This window comes from Syngnathus leptorhynchus, chromosome 21, assembly GCF_054491065.1.
Source record: "Syngnathus leptorhynchus isolate UIUO chromosome 21, UIUO_Slep, whole genome shotgun sequence".
NCBI classification, from domain to species: Eukaryota; Metazoa; Chordata; class Actinopteri; order Syngnathiformes; family Syngnathidae; genus Syngnathus; species Syngnathus leptorhynchus.
Genome location: NC_141215.1, coordinates 2,082,002 through 2,105,980, shown reverse-complemented (window position 1 = coordinate 2,105,980; position 23,979 = coordinate 2,082,002). Strand labels below are relative to the sequence as shown.

Genomic DNA, 23,979 nt, shown 5'->3' with positions numbered 1-23,979 from the left:
CATATGACGGAAAAAAAAAAAAAATCACAGGCCTATTGGTCTTTCACCATAACAAGGCACTTAGGAAATGGCTAGGCTTCTTTTCAAAAGCCTTCAAGTAGACATTGCAAGCTGCCTTTTTAAGACATCTTCAGACTCAACACCCCCCCCCCCCCTCAACCACCCACCTCTACCGTGTCTATTTTTTGCTCACCTGCAGTTCTGTGAAGAAGCGACTATTTTACTATCCATTATTCATCCCACGTACATCTATTTTAGAAGGATCCCGCTAAAGCCCATTACAGATACTTTCTCCGCAAGCTAAAGCTCCGCCATGTGTGATGACACCGACAACGAGAGACGCAGATGGGTTATTGCAGATTTAGACTCATCTTTCCCAGAAGTGGTCCAAAAGTTAAGCGTTAGGCCACGTTTTGCCGCCAGGTAGCCATCTTGTGTCGTGATGTGCCAGCAGACCTGCGCCACTTAGAGCAATCCGTGGGAGTCGTGTTCTGGCACCTCCACTGTGTCAAAATAGCGACATTTCAGCGTGAATTTCCAGTTTTAGGGGGAATTTGGGAGATAAATCCAGTAAGTAGGTCAGGTTTGAACCAGTGAAAAAAGACTGGGATGATATTATGGGATAGGGCAATTTCCTTATTGGCTGCAGGTCCAAATTGGGATTGTCCACTGCTGCGTGAATAATTTCATGTAATCAAGTTCCTCAAAACAATGAGATCATTTTTCCCCCCCCCAATCAATTTTAATTCACCGCTCTCAAATAATGGACACATAATAAAGTGTTAAACTTTAAATCCGCTGCATACAGACGCAGACCCACGCTGTCAAAAATGAAAGCACACACGCATGACTGTCCTGATTTGTTATTCTGTGTGTGTGTGTGTGTGTGTGTGTGTGTGTGTGTGTGTGTGTGTGTGTGTGTGTGTGTGTGTGTCACTACTGGCTGTCAGTTTCACATTTCTTTTTCCTGAAGATGTTGCTGCCGTATTTCTTTTCCATCCAACTTTTTCTGCACCAACCCTGTGGGTTTTTTTCCAGCTGTGTCCTCTCCTCCACAATGTCTTTGTCTGTCAAGTGCATAGACGACAAGCGAGGCACAGTCAAAATAGTAAAAAAAAAAAAAAAAGGGGTTACCACTTGCATCCCAGGAGAGTGAGAGAGAGAGAGAGAGAGAAGAGGTCATGGCGGATGCAGCAAGCCACCTCACTCTGCGTTTTCTCCTCCTTTCTGCAGCGATGACCTTTCTCCAGACCCATCAGTGGGGGAGGAAGGGAAGGGAGGAGAGGGGGAGCTGCAGAGTGAGGCCCCGTCACAACCGCTGCCCCATCAAGAGACGCCGCCGCCTCCACAGCCCGAGTGTGAGCCCCTCCAGGCGCAGCCGCAGCCCCCATCTGAAACCGAACCAGAATCTGAACCCCAGACAGAAGCCGAGCCCGAACCTCAATTTGGTGGCCCGGGTGAGGAGGAGGAAGCGCAGGACGCTGTTGAACAAGAAGAGCCGGATGAAGAGGAAGTAAAGCAGGAGGATGCCCAGAAAGAGGTTGAAGTAGTAGAAGAAGTAGAAGAAGCACAGGAGGAAGAAGAGGAGGAGGAGGAAGAAGGTGAAGCCGCAAAAGAGACCAGCACGGCGAGGAGAGCCAGTCTCCATCACACAGCGTCGCCCTTGAGGGTGCAACGCAACGGGGCCGGCTCACACTCGGCCACCTCCGACTATGAGCTCTCGCTTGACCTCAAAAACAAGCAGGTAGGGGTGTGTTTGGAATGGGGCTACAATCTGGTGCGTGTATGGAACCTTGAAGTTTTTTTTTCTGTTGTTCTCTATTGGAGCCAGTGGATTGGCCCAAACTAAATCTGCTTCAACATCATCATTATCATTATCACCATCATGGATCCCCCCCATCATGCTTTTTGTCTTTTTCACCTCTGTTGAATACTTCGATGTATACAGAATGCTGGAAATTGATATTTAATTCTCTCTCTGACACTGAATGATTCTCAGTGGAGCTTCCGCAGAGAATAAAAGCACATGATTGTCTCCCATCTTGTATTGTTCTGATGAATGTCTTTAAAAATATTAAGAAATGTGCAAACATGCGACCCCCGTCCCCACCCGCACAACCGCCCACCCCTTGTCTGTCCGTTCACCCTGTCCCATCAGAAAACCCATACCATCTCCATGTCTTGGACCATCATCAGTCATTTTTGCCTCGTATTGTTTTATGTCCTTCAACTAACCCAGCATCCCCCAAGAATTCTGTACAGGTAAGGAAACAGAATTAGTGCCCGTTGGCCACAATACATTGATATAAAATGCGACATACCTGATTTACTTACTTTTGCAACTTCCTTCTTGTGACTCCTGTGGTAGAACTCTGTCTTTTTTACACCGTCGTCACGACAACAGAGACGTAGATTGCTTCCATTGATCTCCTGTCTGTAGAAAGAAGTGTGTGTGGAATGGATGCATCCTCCGATCAATGTGGGACTAATTGGAAGTGCAGGGCGATACCTCGATTGTGGTGCAGTAACCTCATGATTGACTATCAGTTTGTGTGCGCTTTGAGGAAACACATGGAAAAATGATGTTTTTCCCCATGTGAACCTGACTGTGATGGGATCATTCAGAGGAGAAAACACAACAATGAATATCCAACAGGGTCACAGGTCACATTCTTTGAAAGGCATCCTTAGCCATCGTCACCGACTTTCCGAGAGATAGATTGTGGACAAAGATTCCTCAGCAAAACAATGACGTCAGATCTTTAATTATCGTCTCGGCTTGGCACGGGAACGTTATGTTGTGTCGTGTCCCACTTCTTGCCGTTGCATAATCAGGTCGTTAATCATGCAGATGTTTCTTCGCTTGGAGACATTTGCATGAGCACGAGTGCAGCTAATGACCCCTTGGTTCTCCTCGCTCGCTTCGGCGGTACATCTTGTGTGTGTCGTGATACCCGGTACTTGTGGGGATGATTCATGGCGGAGTGTTTTGGTGTTTGGTAACACTACTTGACCTCCAGTTGTATTCAAAACACTTTTAAGGCGCTTATTCATCAAAACCATCCATCACGACCTGGCGTCTAGATAAGTCAGGACTAGTTGGGAACCATGGAAAGACTCCAGGTTTGAATAGTCCTTAATCATTGTGAACTTTCTCCAACCTTGCATTTTTTTGCAATTATCTTCCACCCAAGTAGCTTTGAAGTGGCGTTAAAATATTCACATGTCCCTTGTATCCCCCCTGTGTATGCATCCTTTGAAAATGCAGTGTTTACTTTCACCTGATAGTTTAGTTTACTGTGGGTTCAATCTGCCCTTCAAAATCGATTGAGCAAGTCCGGCCGGTGGCAACACAGATCTGCAGATTAATCTCTCTCCATCAGCGCTTAGTCAAGTTGATCAGGAGTCCAAGCGACTGCCTGCTACTGAAGAGGAGGGGACGTCTTCCCCCGCCATGTCCTCCCCATTGAATTGTTCACGTGTCATTTTCTCATTTTTGGAATAGTCTTAATTTACCAAGTCTAAATGCCAGGCTAGTTTTAATCCTCTTTCCTACCTTCCCGGTGGCTGTAATTCCGAGTGTGTCAGACAGGCACAAAGAGAGCAGCGTGTCCTCAAATGGTTTCTTCAAAATCCCTGACCCAGCTTACGCAGAGGCCAAAAACAGGCATAAAAACTTGCAACGTTTAATCAAATAACTTTTATATTTTATTAAGTCAAGGGCACCTTTTTAGAGTTTCTTTGGAAGCAAGGGACGTTCTTTTGTTGTAATTGTTTGTAAAACTTTTGGGATGCCGTGTTTTGACAATCCGAACCTCTCTGGATGAATTAGAGGGAGAAGAGTCAATCTTTCACATGATACGTATCTCTAGCTCCTTAATGACACATTATTTCTGTTGTACACAATTTAGGGTATTCTCAGTTATCTCCGCATACCAAAGCATCCTCCACTTGTAGCTTTAATGAGGTTGAGAGAAGCAACAGAAGTATAATCGTCCATTAAGTCTGAACGAGGGCAGGGTTGTGTTGAAAAGATGTGCGGCGCACAAAGATAAGAGCTCGCACTTGGGTGTTTCCAGAGATACACGTGCCTTGATTGTTCCGACTAAGCGCGGGGGTTTCATCAAGTCTTTGAGCGTCCGCCAGACAACGGCGACGGCTACATGGCGTCTATCAGTTTCCCACAGACTTTTAGCCATCTTTCACAGGCGAGATTAACGGCGCGTTCGCTTTCAGACGGTTTAAAGAACCTCTCTGCGGAGTTGGCGGAGATTATGAGTTGTGTTTGCAGAGAAAATGAGCGCTTTGTTCAAGTGCTGTGAGTTGGCCGCACGGGTGAGTTTTTCATGAGGTCCAAGCAGACCTTTGGTGCGGATCACTCCAACTCTGTGGATTTATGACCTCGCGATTTCCCCATTTATGTCTGGATTCCCAGGATGTCCTTCCTTTTTACTGCTCAGTTCCTTTCAGTCTGACCCTTTTCTTTCTTGATATTCATCTTTAATGCACCACCAAGGTCGATAGCATCAACAGTTTATGTTCACTGTCCCCATTTGGGCTCGGTTACAGGACATCATGACAGCTTGGAGCAATAAAGGATTGTTTTCTTCTTTTACTTTCCAAATGTCATTCATTGATATCTCTATCCTTATTTCCAGATCGAAATGCTAGAGCACAAATACGGCGGCCACCTCATTTCCCGCCGCGCCGCTTGCAAGATCCAGACCGCCTTCCGCCAGTACCAGCTCAGCAAGAACTTTGAGAAGATCCGCAATTCCCTCCTGGAGAGTCGCCTGCCGCGCCGCATCTCTCTTCGCAAGGTGCGCGTGCAGAACACTGAGGGGTTCTCGGCTGAACGGGCCCTGGCAGAAGGCTGTAATTTAGCGGGCATCCCTCTGGTGAGGTCACCGTCACTGCCTGCCACAGTGGGTGGAAGCTTGACAGACCTTGAGGACTCCTTCACTGAGCAAGTCCAGTCCCTGGCTAAGTCCATAGACGATGCGCTCAGCAACTGGAGCCTGAAGACCATGTGCTCGCTGCAAGAAGGCGGCGCTTATCAGTTCGGTTCAGCAGTAGGTGGAGGAGAGATGTGCGGCGTTGGTGAGTCGGCCATTCATCAAGCTCCCCTGGACCCCGGCGACCTGTCCAAAAGCGCCAGCAAGCTCATGATGGCCTTCCGGGATGTGACGGTCCAGATCGACTGCCAAAACATCCGCGTATCGTCTTCCGTCATGGAGTCCGTCACGCTAGGCAGCTGCGCCCAGCAAGAGGGAGCTGCATCCATCACAACGAACTTCACTCCTCAGGCCGTCCCACCTGAAGAACCACCCGCTCCCCCATCAGCTGAGCCCATAGATCCCCCTCCACCCCCTCAAGAAAACCCACCTCTCCCAGAAATAGACTTATGTGATCAAGATATAGAGTTCCCCGCTCCCCCTCCCAGTGAGGAAGAGCTCGGCAGCGAGGACCTACCACCCACAAGCCCTCTCGATAAAGCGTTTCCCCAGGAAGAGTCCGTGGTGGTGGTGGCGCCGCCGCCGGAGCCCCCTAAACCTCCCACGCCCGTGTCTGAGCTAGGGGTCAATCGGAGCAGCTCGGAAACAGCCGACAGCTCGGAGCAGATGAGCAGCAGCAGCGCGTCCACCGAGGCGCGCTCCACATCGGAGGCCTCCTCCAAGGAAGCTCTGCAGGCCATGATCCTCAGCCTGCCGCGCTACCACTGCGAGAACCCTGCCAGCTGCAAATCCCCCACGCTGTCCACTGACGTCATGCGGAAACGCCTCTACCGTATCGGCCTCAACCTCTTCAATGTGTGAGTAACCGCCACGATATATTAATTTTCCAGGTTAAAAACAAAATCTGTGATTGAGATCTCAATTGATGCGTTGAGATTTGGGTGTCAATAAGGGCAAAAAAAAAAGTGACAGTAGTCATTTCTACTTAAGTGCAGAGTGTGAGTACTTCTTCTTCCCCTGGTAACCACTTCTCAACGATTCTTAGTTAAAGAGCTATCCCCCTTCGTAAAGAGCTCAAGCCTTTGATGGGAACATGGCGCGGATTGGGGTCATGCAATCTTTCTTAGAAGTCTCTTAAAGTCTCTGCTGTCCATTCCGTCTTCACATCTGCGACTAAAAGGGGGAAAAAACGGCAGCAGGCAGTTGGACGTTAAGACTCGTGACACACAAGAACGAAGTGGTTCTCGCATGCCGACGATAGACCTGGGGGTGTTGCCATGGCGACAGGAGTGCACGGGAGCTGAACGCGGTGAAGCCCGCCTGAAACGTGTCACGCTCCGTCGGTTTGGAGGCTGTAAAGTTTGCACTGCACGGGACACTTTATTAGGTACACCCTGTAATTTTACTGTAGTAAAGAATGTTTTGGATACCTTATTAAAATCAAAAGTGGTTAAAATTATTCTTATGATGGGATAAATTAGATGTACTGTTGATTTACACAGGCAACTAACTAACTAGTTTCCAATCCAGCGCAGTCTTTCCCATTCCGAAAATTGTTACTAAATTTTGTTTTTGTTTTGCCTTATTATATTTGTAAAGACCAAATTTGACAGTTGCTGAATGTGACCCCATTATGATATGTGGGTGTATCTAATGTTAGTCAGATTAGCTGTCTCGAAAAATCTAATCGGATTAAATAAAACGTAAACGCCTTCGCCGTGTGATTCACAATGTAATTTGACACTCCTTTGGCAACACGTGACATCACCTCTTGCTCAAAATGCCGCAAAACATCCCCATCTTGGGTTCTTGCGTTGTCACGGCAACATGTCTGTCAAAGCTCCTTGTCGAGATGGATCCCCCGGGAGCAACTACAAGATTTCACAGCGATATTGGCCCAATTAAGGCTCCTCACGCAAATCTGGAAGAGGCAATAAAAATGCGACCGTAAAGCCGATTAACTTGTGCTTTGCGAGCGTGACGCTTGGAACAAGAGTTGCAGTAGGAGACAGGAGGAGTGTCATAAATAGTTAGGAGTTTACACACTTTGGAATATTAAAGTACTAGTCAGGGGGAAGAGGGGCCAAACAATTCAGGTGTCCATTTTTAACAAAATAGCTTTCCTCAAATATTAACAGTGTAACACTTCACTGGGGCGGAGCCATTTTAATTGCATTTAAATACAGATAAGATCAGGAAAAGCTGTTTGATTGACAGCTGGTTTATGTCCTCTGAATCTATTGGACGCATTTTAAAAAGGTCATGGAGACGTGTACACATTTTGGATGTGTTATGAATAACGTGCTGTGTGGTTTAAGGGGAATAAAGTGATGGAGAGTTTGTTTGCAGTTTCATGATAAGCACACTTTTAATCAATTGGCTGTGTGGGAGGTGCGTGTTGGGACAGTAAAAACAAGAGGCAAAGCAAGCGCCGGGTTATTTGGTTCCACCACACTGTAATAACGGCAACCAAGGGGGGGGGTCTATCTTGAAAAGGCTTCGGGTTAAACTCGTCGCTTCTTCGGCAACGCAAGCCAATGAAAGCTCATCAGCGGTTGTCAATCAAATTGTTCAGATCGCTTTTATGCATTCTCAGTGACTGTTAGCATGTTAGCATTTGGTCAAGTCTCACTAGGAATGCTACCCGACTATCGGGCATGATGTAAAGTCTTTCAACGACGATAGAGAATCTAAATTTTGAGTGGTCAACGGGTCCAAATTATTGTGATGTTTCAGACGTTGAGATTTGCCCCAAAATCTTAACTAGCGCAAGTTAAAGATTGTTGGTGAGAAAATCAGCTATATAGCTAGCAGGTTAGCATTCTTTGAATAAAAAAATGTCATTAGGGGTCCTATATTATAATTCTTCTGCTCACTGAAGACATTTGTGCGGTCCGATATTTTCTTGTGTTAGCATACGTGACTGTTAGCATGTTAGCTCATCAATCAATTCCAATTTTGTTACTCGGATCTTGCTTTCTGTTTCAAAGCCAGGATAAAGTTTAACATGTATGAGATGGAGGCAAACAAAACGGTACGAAGGCAGAAAAAGTAGTAGGAGGCTGACGTTGGGGTAATATTTACTGTTACATTAATTGCCCTTTCACCCCCACTCAAGCTGCGCTGATTCAACATCTGAGTGGGCAACGATAAAGTCAGGAAAATCATTGTGATGAATCACCATCAGATAAATGATAATACAATTTGTTGCAGAGGCCTCCTGTGTGCTTTCTTCTAACACAGCACAGCAGTAAATGTAAAGCACAGTTCTGTAGATTGAAACCATGTGAATCAATGCTAATTAATATCATAGTCAGCAAAAGGGGAGAGCAAATTGTAATTGTTTCGCACAAGCGTGCGTGTGTGTATACATGCTCGCAAACATCAACATCCTGTTCCCATCCAGATGGTAAGCGGCGGAAAGCGACTTTTCTCACCAAACAACGGTGACCCTCGTCACGCTCTTTTGGATGTTCACACAGGAATTGTGTAAAAAAAACTACAGAAGTCGCTTTAAAGTTTTGTTTTTTACCGAGGCAAAAAGTGATGCTGGAAAACAATTGAATCGACCAGCTAAATGAGCCCACCGTTCCAAACAGCTCACAGCGTGATTCAACAATCACAATATCGATCATCACTTTGCCCAAAAATGGTCTCTCCCTCATTCCGCCACTCATCTTCGCTTCGTCTCAAATTTGCCACCCCCTCGTCTGTTTGCCGTGGCAAATGACATTCAGCGTGTAGGATCTGCGCACGTGTTGGGAAAACATCAAGTAATCAGCCAAATTCGCTCGCCGACATGTCAGCCGTCAGCAGAGTGGGCGAGCAGATGCTTTCAAAGCTGGGAACTGACGACTAGATCATCCCGCTATTTGCTCACATCTGCTCTGTCTGGTGCTCCTAACAACCTCCCCCCATGCCCTTTATCCCGCCCGACCATCTTTCCTCACCTAGCTAAACCCATTAGCCTGGACAGGCGTGCTGTTACTTAAAAAGAGAACACAGAGGGAGGGGGATGGCATTCACATGCTAGCCTCCCTGGAGCATCTCTCCTCCGCGTATGTCTAATAGCATTCGAAATAGAGTGGACACTGGGAATTTTAACCATTTGACTTATCTGGAATAACAATGTCGAAAAGTCAAAGCTTGGTTTTCACTCTCGTGGCTTGTAGCTAATGCTAATTCGTACTACATTCGTTTTGAGAATCACTGCCCAAATATATGTACAACCTACTTCCTGACATGTTTGAGGAAAAGTTCTTTTTATGCTAGGCTATGTTCTAAAAGCTTCTACCGCCATTTTTCTCAGTAACCCCGACAAAGGCCTCCAGTTCCTGATCTCGCGTGGCTTCATCCCGGACACGCCCATCGGCGTGGCCCACTTCCTGCTGCAGAGGAAAGGGCTGAGTCGGCAGATGATTGGCGAGTTCCTGGGCAACAGCAAGAAGCCCTTCAACAGGGATGTCCTCGAGTAAGTGCCTCGGGGATGTAAATCTCATGCAAGCAAACATTTGCATTTAAATGACCGCTTTTTATTGGAGTTGCTTGCTCATTTTCACATCGTGGTAATGGTTGCTTTGACATGGTGATACATCAATTCATTTTGAGGAGCCTCCTTCACTGTCTTTTACTGAGAACACTTTTTAATATTAGTAAAGTCACAGACAAGGGCAGGGGCTGTCACTATTGAATATTTTTCGAATAGATTATTCCATCGATTAATTGAAAAATCGGATAAAATTTTATTTTGCAAGATATTTCAAAACCCTTTTCCCATTTACTGTTTAATTGGTATTATGTAATAATTAAAAAACAAACAATATCACATTAGAGGGATTTATGTTGTATTCTTTTTAAATGATTTTGTTGGTGCAGTGATTTTTCTTTCTCCCCAAATGAAAAACACCTTGCAGATATTCTGATTTGATTAAACACAAAAGATAATCAGTCAATTTCAGGAATTACTATACAAACTAATACATATTCACAGTTTTAAGATAAAAAATGGCTACAAACAATTACTCGATTATTGAAATAGTTATCGATTCATTTGATAATCGATTATTTGTTGATTGAATCCATTAATGTTGACAGCTGTAGATAATACGTTTTAATGTAAGCTGGGTGGAGGTCTACTTAATGCTATGTCCAGCAAGAGTTGGTTTGACCTCTAATGTGTCCCCTGCGGCGTGTCAGCAATGCATCATTCTCCGCACGTTTCCTTAAGCATAAACTATGCGCATTAAAACGTCACTAAGTCAATTAAGCCAAATTGTGGTCATGGATTTGACCCCCAGGACTCGTCCCATTGATGGATGTCGAGCTGTAAGATTCTTGTCTGGTTCCAACCCCGCAGTTGTGGATTTATTCTCAGCTCACAATACGTTTCCATCTGGCGCCGTGTTGCTTTTTATGCGTCGCCGTGCCGTTGTCTGTCCGACTGCCAGCTTTCGTAAAACGTACGTTTTTAAGGCTCGACAGCTGCCGAGGTTGTATACTGTATGTAGCGGCATGTTCGAGTTATGCGGGTGTGGGAGGCGGGGCAGCTGTAGAGCATCTCATCTGGTGTTACGTAAACGAGGAGTGACAGGAGTCGGCGCTGTCACGAGGAGCCGTCAAGACGAATCACAAAGTCACAATATTAGCTGCATGTTGACTTCATATGGAAATATTTCAAACTAAATATTGAAAAATCTTTCAAATTAATTGGGTCCCTCCCTAATTTACACGTATAGATACAGCAAACTAAACATAAAAAATGTATACAATTACATCAAAATAATTAAAAACCCATGTCTTAATAAAGCACAAGAAAGAAATGAGTTTGAAAGTCCATTAAAACTTCCAAACCTCATTTGGCCTGAACCATTTTGTATCCAGCTTCCAGTGAACTCATGTCACTAACTTTTCTTTTTTTTTTCGTTTTGTTAATTAAGGTAATTAAGATTTACTTGTCAGGTGTAAGGAGGATTTTCCGCTCGAGGAGATTTGCACGTATGTTTGCCAGCTGCATCTTTATCCTCCTCATCCCTTACGCACATTCCTCCTTGCGAATGTGCGGCGTGTTAAATTTGAGAGAACTCTTATCTCCAGTCCGCATCCCCCCGGGCTCATCGATCCCATCGCACTCACGCATAATTATTACGTTACCTCAACAGTTGCGTCGTGGATGAGATGGATTTCTCGGGGATGGAGCTGGATGACGCGCTGAGGAAATTCCAGGCCCACATTCGTGTCCAGGGAGAAGCCCAGAAGGTGGAACGTCTCATTGAGGCTTTTAGGTAATTAGCGAGCAATTTGCATATTTTTTTATTGTTCTATTGCTAGGATGTGATTGTTTTATGTCTTACCCGTATGATTAATTATTTTTAAAAATATTTTATTGTTATGATATTATTTATTTATTGTGTTTCATATGATTCACTCTCCAAAAATAGTTAAGCAATATCCAATTGAACAGCGGTGGTTTGCGAAGATAGCAAATGATGATTTTTGTTGGTTTTTATCAGGGTTCGTTCAAATTTGAAAACATCTGGCTAACATCTATTTGACCTTGAACAAACTCTAGCGAAAAGCCACTGAGCGCTTTTTTTCGCAAACCTTTGCAGCTCAGTGGGATACGGGATTTTGTGTGTATACTCCCAATATAGTTTCGGCGTTATATAGTCCTTTTTAACCCCCCAAAAATGTAGATAAATGATTTAACTACAAAAAACGCCCAATTTCCAGTGTTGGAAAAAAATACAATTTTGGGGGGTTTGTTTTATCATGACCACGCAATTTTTGGGGTTACTTTGTGGGTTATTTATTCGACCCAACTTTTTGGGTCGGTCCCTTTTTGACACAGATCTGGTTATTAGAGACCCAACTGTTTTTATAGCGTGCTCAATATTTATTACCAATTTGTTACAGCTACAGTAAAGTCCATTCCAAGTAATCAACTAATGTAAAATGTAATGTCTGATGAAAAAAATATGACATGATTCTTTAATACACTAATTTTTGGGGTAAAAAAAAAGAAAAAGATAAAAACAGTTTTTAATGGGTTAACCGGTTTAATATCAGCTTATTATTTTTATACATTTATTTAAAAAAAAAAAATTCAAGAAATGAAAAAGAATATATATATTTTGCATTTTCGAGAAGCTCCAACATGAGACTTGCAAATGTGTGTTGGATCTTTCTTTCGGTCCTCATCACAGTTGAAAATAAACACGAGTTGACGCTGTCTGGCATCTCTGAGTTGAACGGCCACCTGTCACAGTTGCCTGAGGTGGACGACAAGGAGGTAAACAAAATGTGTGGCTCAAGAGACCATGGCACCGGCAATGCTTGGGCATCTGCGTGTTAGAGCAAAAGGCGTGAGAGCAGAACAAACCTGAGGGGGGTGGCAAGGATTGAAAAGGGCATGAAAACAAAAGAGGGTAGAGGATTTATAAATAACCAGCGTTGCGTAACGTCCACTGGCGTTTCATGTACCCCTCCCCACACCCAATCCCCTCTCTTACCTCCCCTGCTGAGATCAGAAGCATCTCCAAAAACAAGCAGGGAGGGGGGGGGGACAGCGACGCATCCCCCCCCCCAAAGAAAATCGTGGCTGGCATGGGAAGCAGCAGCAGCTTCACTGTTTGCTGCGTCAGTGGACAAAACGAATGAACAAAATGGTGCATGCTGCAAATGTTTACACTGGGCATTTGCATAATGTAGCATCCCAAATAGGCTTAGCCGTGCTGCGGTTTCAACAGTATAATAAATACAGTAGTGCCTTGAGATACAAGTTAAAGTTATTCTGTAACCACACTTGAAACTCATACAACTTGTATCTCAAATCATCTTACCCCACTGACATGAATGGAAACACCATTAATCCGTTCCAACCTCCCAATAAAAACATCAACAATGTGCGTAATGTGTTTTTAAAAAGGAAACTGGCACTCTACAATATTGTACTTTATATATAAAATCGAATAACTGTTGGAATTCAGTGGACATTTTGCAGTAATACTGTAATAATAATCGTCGTTCTCCACAGAAGATAAAGAATATATGCCTGAGTTTTTGATTACTCCACCGTTTGTGTTCAAATATCAACTGCTAGAAAGATAACACTGCAACACTTTTCGTTACCCCTTCTATGGTGTTTTCTATTCTGTGTTAGCAAGTATCTAGCAGACTTAAACTCAACCTTATTTCTAGAGCCCTTTAACAACAACAACCTCAACTCTGGCAAATGCTGTTCATCAAACTAAAAATTTAAATCATACAATAATTGGGATATAAATATTATAAAGGAATAATAATAATGTTTCAATATAAAAAAAAACACATAAAAAAACTGCTAGCCTAGCTCCTGCATGTGTGTTTTTATCGAAAACCAATTCAAGCAAATAAGTCCAGTAGAGCTTTCACATAAGCTCAACAGGCCCGTAAAACTGCGCCACAAGCCCAGTGTGCAAAAGATGACTGCTCTAATGAACTATTACAGTACAATACACACACATTTCTTTCTTTACTTGCTGTCTGATTCCTCATACACCATTGTACTGTTGTATTATTCATCCTCGAGCCAGGGAGTGTTCATACTTTATGCATTTGATTTGAAATAATCCCTCTCCATTGGGTGCACACACACACACACACAGACACAATTTTTTTAAACTGATGGGGCCTTTCTTATGAAACACTATTGGTCGACTATATTTGGTCGTGAGTTAGAATGTTGTGGTTCTCCTGTGTGTTGTGCATTTATGCTCTCTGAGTGTGCACATAGTGTACATAAAAGCTTCTGCATGTTTAACTACAGCCAAGGACCCAGCGGAGTTCTCTGTGATGCATGATGCGTTCATCCCGGTAGGACAAATAGGTTTTAAAGGCACAGAGAGGAAAATTTTAGTGTCACATGAAGTCAAATTAAAGCAATAAATCCATACTAGCTTTCATGCACTTCCACGATATTTAAATATTATACGTATGTTGAATGCTGCGAGACGTGATTCTTTTCTACTTATTGTACACATTTTATGGATTTTCTATTTTATGAATTGAGTAACCAGGAAAAAAAATGGTGCTTGTCCAATTATGGTCACCTCATGTTCCATACTACATATATCTGTGATTTTAAGTGTGTGTGGCTTTAAAAGGCGGAGCCTAACCTGGTGAGTGACGTGGGAGCCAGAAAACAAGAGTGAAAGGTTTGTTGTTTTCAGTTCAGGTTAGCGCTGGCTAGCTATTAACCAGTCTGTATCTTGACTGTTTGGGCTATTTATGGCTATTGCAGCTTGTTTATTTAACGCCAGACCCATATTTGTCCCTATTTTAATGAATGTTGTCTGTCTATATTTATGCCTCCCTGCAGTCAGCGCTACTGTATGTGCAACCCCGACGTGGTGCAGCAGTTCCACAACCCTGACACAATCTTCATCCTGGCTTTCGCCATCATCCTGCTCAACACCGACATGTACAGTCCCAATATCAAGCCGGACCGGAAAATGCTGCTGGAGGACTTCATACGCAACCTCCGAGGTACGCTACAAAAACGCCGATCGATCAGGCCCGCGGGAGGTCGATGCGCGCCAACTTTAGTAAATTCATCCAGACGGCGGGCGGCGATTAGATCAAGCGGGAAAAATCAATCCCGGCATTTTAGGCAAATGAAAATATACCACGAGGTCCCAGCCGGCCTACTTGTTTTTGGAATTCTTTTTGTCATCTCTCCGTCCACTACCGTTTGTTAATCTCATTTTTGAGAACACTTGGATTGATTGTCTGTTTGGAGGCCGACATAATTTAATCCAAGGCCCTTTTTAAAAAAAAAAAAAAAAAATTCAGAGGTGAGCGGTGAATATCGCAACATCTATCTATCAACGTTTGTCCCCTATTTCTCAGGCGTGGACGACGGTGCGGACATCCCCCGCGACATGGTGGTAGGCATCTACGAGAGAATCCAGATGAGAGAACTGCGCTCCAACGAAGACCACGTCACTTACGTCTCCAAGGTGGAGCAGTCCATCGTGGGCATGAAAACGGTGAGGAAACAAAAAATCCCCGTCCTTATCCCCGCCTCCCCGTCTTGCTTTCGGCCTCATTTCTTGGACCATCGGGCGGTGTCTTAGTCAAGCGCCGGTTGACGATTTATCACAAGTGCCGAGACTCACGCACTTTCTGTGCCAAGCCGATCATTATTCAAGACCTTATCGCTAACACCTATCTTAAGTACTGTTAGCTGAGCACATTTGTTATCCATTAGAAGGCAATGAGTACATCCAACTTGTTACGCCAGCTCCATCCGTCATTAAGTGCCGAGGGTTTCTTGTGTAAGTGTTCTCGGTATACCGCAAGTCCTCAATGCAGCAAGGTCTTTTTTTTTTTTTTTTTTTTTTTTATTCAGAGCCAAACATTTATCTGTACGCTTTCAAAATCAATTACAATCCAACATCGTTAACTTTACCCTCCCTGTTATTCACATCCAACTTGGAGGAAAAAGTTAGTGTCGCTCATCTCCCATCGACTTTCTCGATGACATTGAAAGTCCTATTGGCGCCATCTTCCTCACCGCCCCGCCCCTTCCTGTGTTTTTACGCACCCCCCCCCCCCCTCCCTTCGCAACTGTGTCAGTGATGGATGGGTAGCCATCGGATGACAGAGGGCGCGTAGTCAGAGCCTCAAATGATGGATCGTTGAGACAGGAAGTGACTCCTCATGCCCACAAGGAGCTGTCGGTTCCACAAAAGGCAAGAGGGAAAGAAAGTTGATTGTGGACGAACTGCATTGTGCAGTTTTTTTTTTTTTTATTATGATTACTCAATCAGGTTTATTTACATAACCCTTGCTCACCCGCATCCATGCGAGGAAAATCTCATATGCAAAGTAATATGCTTTGATTTAAATGCTATTTATTTTCTGTGTGTCAGTTTCAGAGGTGACAAATATCAGAAGAACTAAGTGAAGCACTGAGGAATACTTTAAAAGTATGCTCTAATAGGTTTTGCGTTCAAAGCGTGTGGAAGACTGATATGGTCTCGCTCTAATGTGAATTTACACGTATTTGGTCTAAAACGTATTAAACAGTGCCTCACTGTAATGGCTTTCTCCACAATGGAAGTTTGGTAGGTATGAATATTTTAAGGCTTAATTATAGCAAAGTCTCTGCATCTCAAATATTTAGCGCCATGTAAATACTTTTATGTCTATTTAGGACAAACTCAAGGGGGTCATGTAAGTTCATAATAACACTGTCAGGATATGACGTGGGTTTCATACTAATGATGTCATTACATGGCTCTTCTGACATGAGCTGAGATGAAAAAGGAGGCGAGCGGGGAAATGTGCATGATCCCCCGTAGTGACAAGTAGAAGGTTGTGCAAATTATCCGCAGGGGTGCTGGCGGAAAATGAAAAGTGGAAACGCCGGGCGTATATTCAGATCCGATCACAAATAGGAGCCCGGCTGTGCTCGTGACAGCCCTTCCATTGCTTCCCTTTTATTCCAAGGATATGATTGGACTACTCGGCAAAGGCAATTTTGTGCAGCCAAGCCTCTGTTGTGATAAACCTTTACATGACCCCTTTTAATCGAGCGCTGTGCCAGGACCCACGCGGCTCGCAATCAACGTGATCGGATTACAGCAAGAAGGAAGCAAGAAAGAAGAAGTCGCCTCCTATCCTCTTTTTGAATCTTCACCCAAGTGTCACCAAACATTCTTTGAATTGTACAATTGGCTGGTATGAAGTTACAATGCTGTTAGCGATGTTAGCGTCAAGTGATTTAGGTGATTAAATTCCAAAATAATAATAATACAGACACGAGCAAAGCATTCAGAATTATTTGATTAATCAACAACAAATTGATCATCGAAATAATTGGCAACTATTACATAATCAAGTAATCGTTTCGAGCATTGTTAAAATTGCCCAAATCCTCAGATCTCATCTTCTCAACAGTAAATTTTTAGTGAATAAGCTTTAATGCAATCTAAAGTTTTAGCGTTTTATTCAATTAATCAAGTGATGAATCAAAAAATAATCGTTTCTGAAAAGATTCGATGACAGACCAATTTGGTCCTGCAAGGCTGTAGTGTATCGCCGACAAAGTGTTGCTATAGAAACGCCTCAAAGATCATTTATAACCAGATTGCTCACTTGGTCCAACACACCTCCACCAAGGCCAAACTATTATCAAAAAGTTTATCTGTATGTCCTTTTGTTCCTTAGCAGCCTACATCCGCTTTATTTGTGTTTTTTTACAAACAGATGGGCCGAGCTATTATTGTAATGATAAAAATAAATCAGATCCTCGTCACTGTGTGTCACGCATCTTCATCCTGCTAATTACATTTTTCCCCTGAAATGACTCCTAGCCCTCCCCTCTAGAAAATAAATGTCAACAATGCTTCCATCCTGCCAAGTGACAGAAATTAGCCAATATGTTTATTTTTTATTTTTTATTACAGCAAAGTTTTAAGTCTCCACAGTGGTGTGATTAGTTTTTCCCGAATGTGCCTGCAGGTGCTGTCGGTGCCTCACAGACGACTGGTGTGCTGCAGTCGTCTTTTCGAGGTGACAGATGCCAATAAGGCTCAGAAGCAGGCGGCACACCAGCGAGAAGTGTTCCTCTTCAACGATCTCATTGTGGTAACTTTAAGAAAAACACGTCTGGTTCCCACACCGGCAGATTTCACATGACAAATGACAGTTTAAACCTTCCCGCACGTTAAAGCTTCTTATACTGTTGTGACATCTCTGCATGTGTTGCTTCTAATAAAGTCAAGCAGGAAAAATCCATCTCACAGAGCAGCCGGAAGGTGCGGCTGTAAAAAAAAAAAAAGAATTTTGACTCGGGCCACGGCACAAATCAAAGACTTTGTGTCGGGCATGATTATTATTCTCATTAGGAGTCACATGGCGGGTTATGGTTTCAAAGTCGTTCAGCAGCCGTCATTATGCAAAATGCTGATCTCACACAAAGGGGACGACAAAAGTAGTGTCTGCTTAATTGATGGCTGGAGGACAAAAAAAAAGGTTAAAAGGCACATTTCGGGCAGAAAAGTTACAAGTGGGATGAATTCCCATGAGACGTTTGCCGCTCGTATCTGAAAAGTGGGACAAATGTCATCACAAAGTCACAATGATTGCATTTTATCAAACAAAGCTTTAATTCTGAGACCAAATTGTTTTCAAAATTGACATTGGTTAAAAGATAAACAAAATATATGCAAATGTATGGGAGTGACATCACTTGCTAAAGATCAAAATGTTCCACATTTGGCCAAAGTTATTTTTGGATCCTACAACAAGAATCAATATCAATTTTCTCTATATTAAATAAAACAGATATATTTATTTTTGTGTGTGTGTGTCTGTCCACAGATATTAAAGCTTTGTCCAAAGAAGAAGAGCTCAGCAGCCTACACGTTCTGCAAAGCCCTGGGCCTTCTCGGCATGCAGTTCCACTTATTCGAAAATGAATGTGCGTCACCGTCTCCGCATTTTTGACCCATGTAATTGGAATTTATTTTCAATTTGTCCATTTTTCTTCATCAGACTACCCACACGGCATCACCATCCTTTCGCCATTCGGCTCCGACAAGAAGCAGGTGCTCAACTTCTGCGCTCAAAGCGCTGAGGAGCTGCTCAAATTTGTTGAAGATTTGAAGGAGTCCATCGCCGAGGTGTCGGAAATGGAGCAGATACGCATTGAGTGTAAGATTTTATGAAAAATTGTAACCAAAACAAGATTATAAAGTCAGCGTGATTGGCGGCGACGGGCAATTAGTATCAACCGTGGCGTTTCATTACCGCGATGAAGCGCCCGGCGTGGGAGGTGCATGTCGACGCCCGTGTGATAATGGCGACGATGATGAGGGCGGCGGTGCGTGTCTTACGTTTTCGCTCGCTCACTTCAGGGGAGCTGGAGAAGCAGCAGGGGGCGAAGACGCAACCTATCAACAACGGCACGCAACTGGAGCTGCGAGGAAAACACGCCGGCACGTCAGGTAGATAATTTGAGGCTCGACTATGCTACTGATTTTAGTTAAGTGAATTTTTTTTTCTTTGCAATAATATGTTCTATGTGGCCCCGCTAGTCTCAAACTGTTTTCAGAATTTTGGTCATGTGACGTTTGCAACCTGAGCCTCTGCACAACTGTGATGTCATTTTCACTCAACAGCAAGTAGCAAAATGGCTGCCCCCTGAGATGGATAATGCTTAATTCATATTCCACAAACACAATATGAACCAGAATACCTTGTTTACACCATTTTCAGCTTGACTCCCCCTTTAAAAGAAAAAAGTATGTTAGCTTCATGCTAACACGTAAGGTAAAATGTTATGAATGTGCTAATAAAACTAGCATCGATGTGTTGGCATTATAACTCCCCCTTGAAAACAAATCGTGCAGCAACACAAGTAGAAAGACAATGTAATAATACTCACAGGCATATATTCTTTGAGTTTTATGAAAAGCAACTAATATTAGTGGTAATAAATAGAATATTACTGAACTTTATCCAAAAACAAAAAACATTTTGGAAACACTAGGAGATTTTAGTTGGGTGATTTTTCCAATGTAAAATGTGTACCTCAGCTCAATGAATGTTGTAACACTGTGGCTTCAGGAAACCAGGAGCTTGAGGACAGAAGTGGACAAAACGCCGTGGAGGTGAGTGCTTAACAACATGGCCAAGTACGTCCCCAACGACAGGTAAGTGCTCGAGCTAGCGTAGTGAGGCGGATCGATTAAAAAAAAAAAAAAAAAAAGAGGTAGTCACCATCACCATCAGGAGTGGTGAAGGTGAAAAACAAAACTCCAAATGCATTTGCATTCCCTTTTTCCACTCATCTTGGGCAAGCACCTCGTGCAAACAGAAGCCATTTCAACTACGTTACCCAGGAGGCTTTGCGGCTACAGGATGACCTTTTCTCCCTCCTGCTTCTCTGCGGTGGTGCGTCCCCTGGAGCCAGAGGACACGCACTCAGCTTCAAGTTGACATTGAATGTAACTCAGGCTTGAGTGGCCTGATTAGATATTGAGTTTATTTTTTTTTTGGGCCATTGATTCAAACCCCATAATTTAAATTACATTTAGGATCTAAAATGATTCTCATTGCGGGAGATTGTCCTCTTGTCCCGCCACACGGGCTGCGGTGAATGTCAGCGGCTGGTGCGAATGAAACGCTAGTTGTCAGAGCGCATTCATCCGGAAGGCGGAGCGGTGGGAGTCGGTCGCCCGCCGCAGTGCAGAGTGCAGCTCTTCTGTCCCCATCCTTTCATCCGTCCGCCAATCGGACGAAGCCGTCGTGCAAAGTCACGAAAACAGCTGCTCGCCAATGACAACGCGATTTGATGAGAGGGACAATCCGCTCGTGTTTTTTTTCCACAGTGGCGGAAAACAAAGGAAGGAAACTGAACTATTAGCATCAAGAAACCTGCTTGGAGATCCAGTCTTGGATCTACCTCTGGCCTGTTGTGTCAGTCGCTCACAATCATTTGCACTGGAAGATGATCGGATGATCAGAACATCTACTCAGGGATTGGATATCGATAGTGTTCTTCTTCTTAAACTAGTTCTAAAAAGTAGGGGTTGGACCCATAGTTCGATGATTTGACAAATAATAAATAAATAAAACTACAACATAAAGCAAAATGGCACTGCTCCGTTCTGAAAAAACAAAAAACAAAAAAAACGATTGTGTTGGTAATCATTGAAATCACAATTCAAACAATCATTTATTTTTGGATACAAAACAAGACAAACGTAAAAAATACAAATTTAGTTTTTGTCAGGTATATCATCGGTGAGCTTTCTGATTTTTTATTAAAAAAAATTGTAGAAAATTGTCCTTTACGACACAATACTTGGTGACCTTTTTTTTTTTATCTTACACTCGTTAACTGCTGCATTTTCACCGGCTCTAAGTGCATATTAAAACAAATAAAAAGGCTAAAACAATATTAAAACTTCTGAAGTGGTTCAACCCCTACTTGGGAGTACAAAGACAGGAGAAAAGAATAAGAGTAGCTGTAATATGACTTGTGCATCGTGCCTTGTTGCTTGTTAGACGTCTTGTGTGCTTCCCCTCCTCTTCTACCAACCGCACGTTCTGGTTCCCTCCACCTAATCCCGAGTATGTCCCCCCTCCCCATAGCGCCACACAGTGGTTTGGAAGGGCGATACAGGTGCCCTCAGTGTCCCCTTTGGAACCACCCGGCTTCCCCCCACCACCCCTCACGCACAATTCCCAGCATCCACGGAGGACCAAACCAAGAACCCCCCCCCCCCTGTGTGCGTGTTTGTGTTATGACATCACCACCACTTTCACCCCCCCTTCCCCAAAATGAATAAAGAGGGCTTGACGGATCATAGCAGAGGAACCAGCTTGATAACATTTGATGCTGTTCTCTTGGCTGTTTTCTAAACTAGGTGTCAATTCACAACAGGCTTCAGACGTACCAGCTCAGCAGCAGTCCCGAGAGCGCGGGCCTTCTTAACCACGGGGGGGAGCCGCCGGTCCACCCGGGCACCCCGGCCCAGCGGCCACGCCCCCAGCTCGCCGCCAGCGTGGCCGACCTGCGGCCCGAGGCGCTCATCCAGTGTCAGCAGATCGTCAAGGTCATCATGTTGGACAATGGCGGCCATGCCCGCATGGAGGCCTTCCTCAGCCACGCGCCCACCCACCCGCACCCCCACTACCACCCGCACCACTACTACCAGCATTACCAGCTGAGCCAGTCGGCTACGTCCACCCCTCTGCGTTCGCCCGACCCTTCGCAATGCGGCGGCGGAGACGGCTACCAACCCCCTCTCCCTCCACCGCCGCCACCATACAACCACCCGCATCAGTACATCCCCCCGGACCCTCGCCTCAGCCTACATCGGACCCCTAGCGGCTCTCGGAGCATGGTGTAAATAGAATTTAATTAACCCTGCTTATTTAACAGTACACAATGTACATAAAATATATCATCAGAAGAATTATTTAAAAAGAAATCACATTTAATTATATTTAGGAAAATATGCTTAGATTTGAAAAAAGAAGCAATGTCATGTGTGGATAACATTTGATTCGATTTTCAAAAGCCACCTTTTTAACTCGAGCTAAAATTGGGATGGACAAAGAGCAGAAAATATCCTCACCTGCGACTGTTGTGCCAAAAAAAAAATGAGCAAAGCGGAAAAGAAGGACTTCTAAAAATCTACTCGCGATGGATGATTGATGGATGATGGATGGATGGATGGATGGATGGATGGATGGATGGATGGATGGATGGATGGATGGATGGATGGACACTTCCACACTGGCTATTTATTTATTTATTTATTTATTTATTGCTTCTCCAAGAAACAAACTGCTTCTATCCAACAACAGACTTTCAAACTGAGACGCACTGTGGCCGCCATGTTTCTCTTCGAGGGGAATGCTGACGCTTCTTCGCTTTTTCAGGGAATCTCGGATTTCCTCGTTCAATTTTGGTTTTTAAAGCCTTTGTGTGTGTTTGGTACCTCCCCATTTTCTGTGTATTTTGTCTTCTCCTATCTCCTGCTTATCTTTCTAACCTGACATTTATCCCCAAAACGCAAGAAAAACAATGAATAAACAACAGCTTTTGTCTAACCAGAAAATGCTGATAATAATAACAGGGGCATTATTTGAACTTCTTTCCTGGAGCGTGGATTGTAAATATCACATTCTAAAGATATCGGAAAGGACACGGACCATCTTAATAATCACATGACCTTCACTCTCCGATGAGTCACTCGATGCCCTGCCTCATATTTTATGCACTAAAAAAAAAGAAAAAAAAAAGCCCCTAAGTGAGCATTAACTTCCAGACCCTACCAGTCAGCTGACAGCCATCAGGCAGATTTATCGATTTTTTTTTTTTCTTCCTTTCCAACTCTAGCCGTCTTTTATTCACTGATAACATCACATGGACTTGAAAAAAAAAAAGAAATGTGTGTTCTGAAATGAAACATGAGCAAATCCAGTTTAAAACTTCAGCATTATTGCAGCTAGTTGTGCTTTTTTCAAGATATTTTAAACACATCAAAGTACAATAAAATCGCAAGAATAAGTTAAGTATGCCCCTGAACAAGCACTTCTGTTAATTTATTTCTATTGGCTTGAAAAACATGAGAAAGTGTTTGTTCCGAGATTTTAATTTGGTTTGCATGTATGTTTTGATGCATGATTGAATTAAGTGTGTGAGCACTTGAATGGGGAATAAAGGGGTGCATTTTTCTGTCATATAAAAAAAATCACAATGCATTGAATTATTACCCGAGTCAAGTGAGGTGATCAGTGGAATAAGCAAATGTCAGGTTCTCTTCCCCCCCCCTCAAACTTAACTGTTGAATTTTCTTGGGAGATGCTTTATATATGTGTGTGCGTGTACGGGACGTTACCACGGCAACCAATGTAGCATTTAGGGAGTCCCACGAGTGGCTGACTTTCACCTATGACAGGACACTGACCAAAGGGCTCTCCCATATATACAAGTGCACTGCTTCATGAATGACATGATGACATCATATTAGTGAATTTACATTGAATTAATGAATTGAAAAAAGTTAAAGATAAGGGAGTGTGAGAGAAATGAGCCATGACTTCCCGCGGTTGAATTCCTCTCTTGAACTGTCTTTGCAGTATATCAACATGCTATTAAATATCATTCAAGTTTGTGTTTGCTTTGGAAGTTTATTTTTGAAGAATATAAATATTATTTACATATTTATCCAACTAATTGTGTGCACTTTACATCAGCCTTCAATTACAATGCATTCAAGTATTTGTTATATAAACAGCAGGTTGAGTATCGTGACACTTTATTTAGGTACACCTGAGAAATTAAAACATGTTATTTTCATTCTTTTTTAAACCACATTCTGGGTTCCACATTATTCAGCAAATTCAGTTTAATATGAATTTATTTACATGTGTCTAACAGTTTTAATCCATTATACGTGTGTATTGCTTTTTCGTCATCAATAATACAGAGTATGGCCTACGCTATGATACACAAATATTT

At 43.4% G+C, this 23,979-nt stretch overlaps 1 protein-coding gene across 1 annotated transcript in view; it reads left to right on the top strand.

The window, feature by feature from the left end:
• Positions 1-22,067, top strand: part of iqsec3a (IQ motif and Sec7 domain ArfGEF 3a) — a 34,905-nt gene extending 12,838 nt beyond the window's left edge. The window contains exons 3-14 of the mRNA XM_085902375.1: positions 1,234-1,744; positions 4,659-5,812; positions 9,265-9,426; positions 11,114-11,236; positions 14,311-14,477; positions 14,841-14,980; positions 17,460-17,585; positions 18,321-18,420; positions 18,495-18,653; positions 18,857-18,946; positions 19,569-19,612; positions 21,374-22,067. Of these exons, the coding sequence (XP_085758501.1) occupies positions 1,234-1,744; positions 4,659-5,812; positions 9,265-9,426; positions 11,114-11,236; positions 14,311-14,477; positions 14,841-14,980; positions 17,460-17,585; positions 18,321-18,420; positions 18,495-18,653; positions 18,857-18,946; positions 19,569-19,612; positions 21,374-21,859 (3,262 nt within the window). The 3' untranslated portion in view covers positions 21,860-22,067. The remainder of the gene's footprint in view (positions 1-1,233; positions 1,745-4,658; positions 5,813-9,264; positions 9,427-11,113; positions 11,237-14,310; positions 14,478-14,840; positions 14,981-17,459; positions 17,586-18,320; positions 18,421-18,494; positions 18,654-18,856; positions 18,947-19,568; positions 19,613-21,373) is intronic.
• The last annotated feature ends 1,912 nt before the right edge of the window (positions 22,068-23,979 follow it).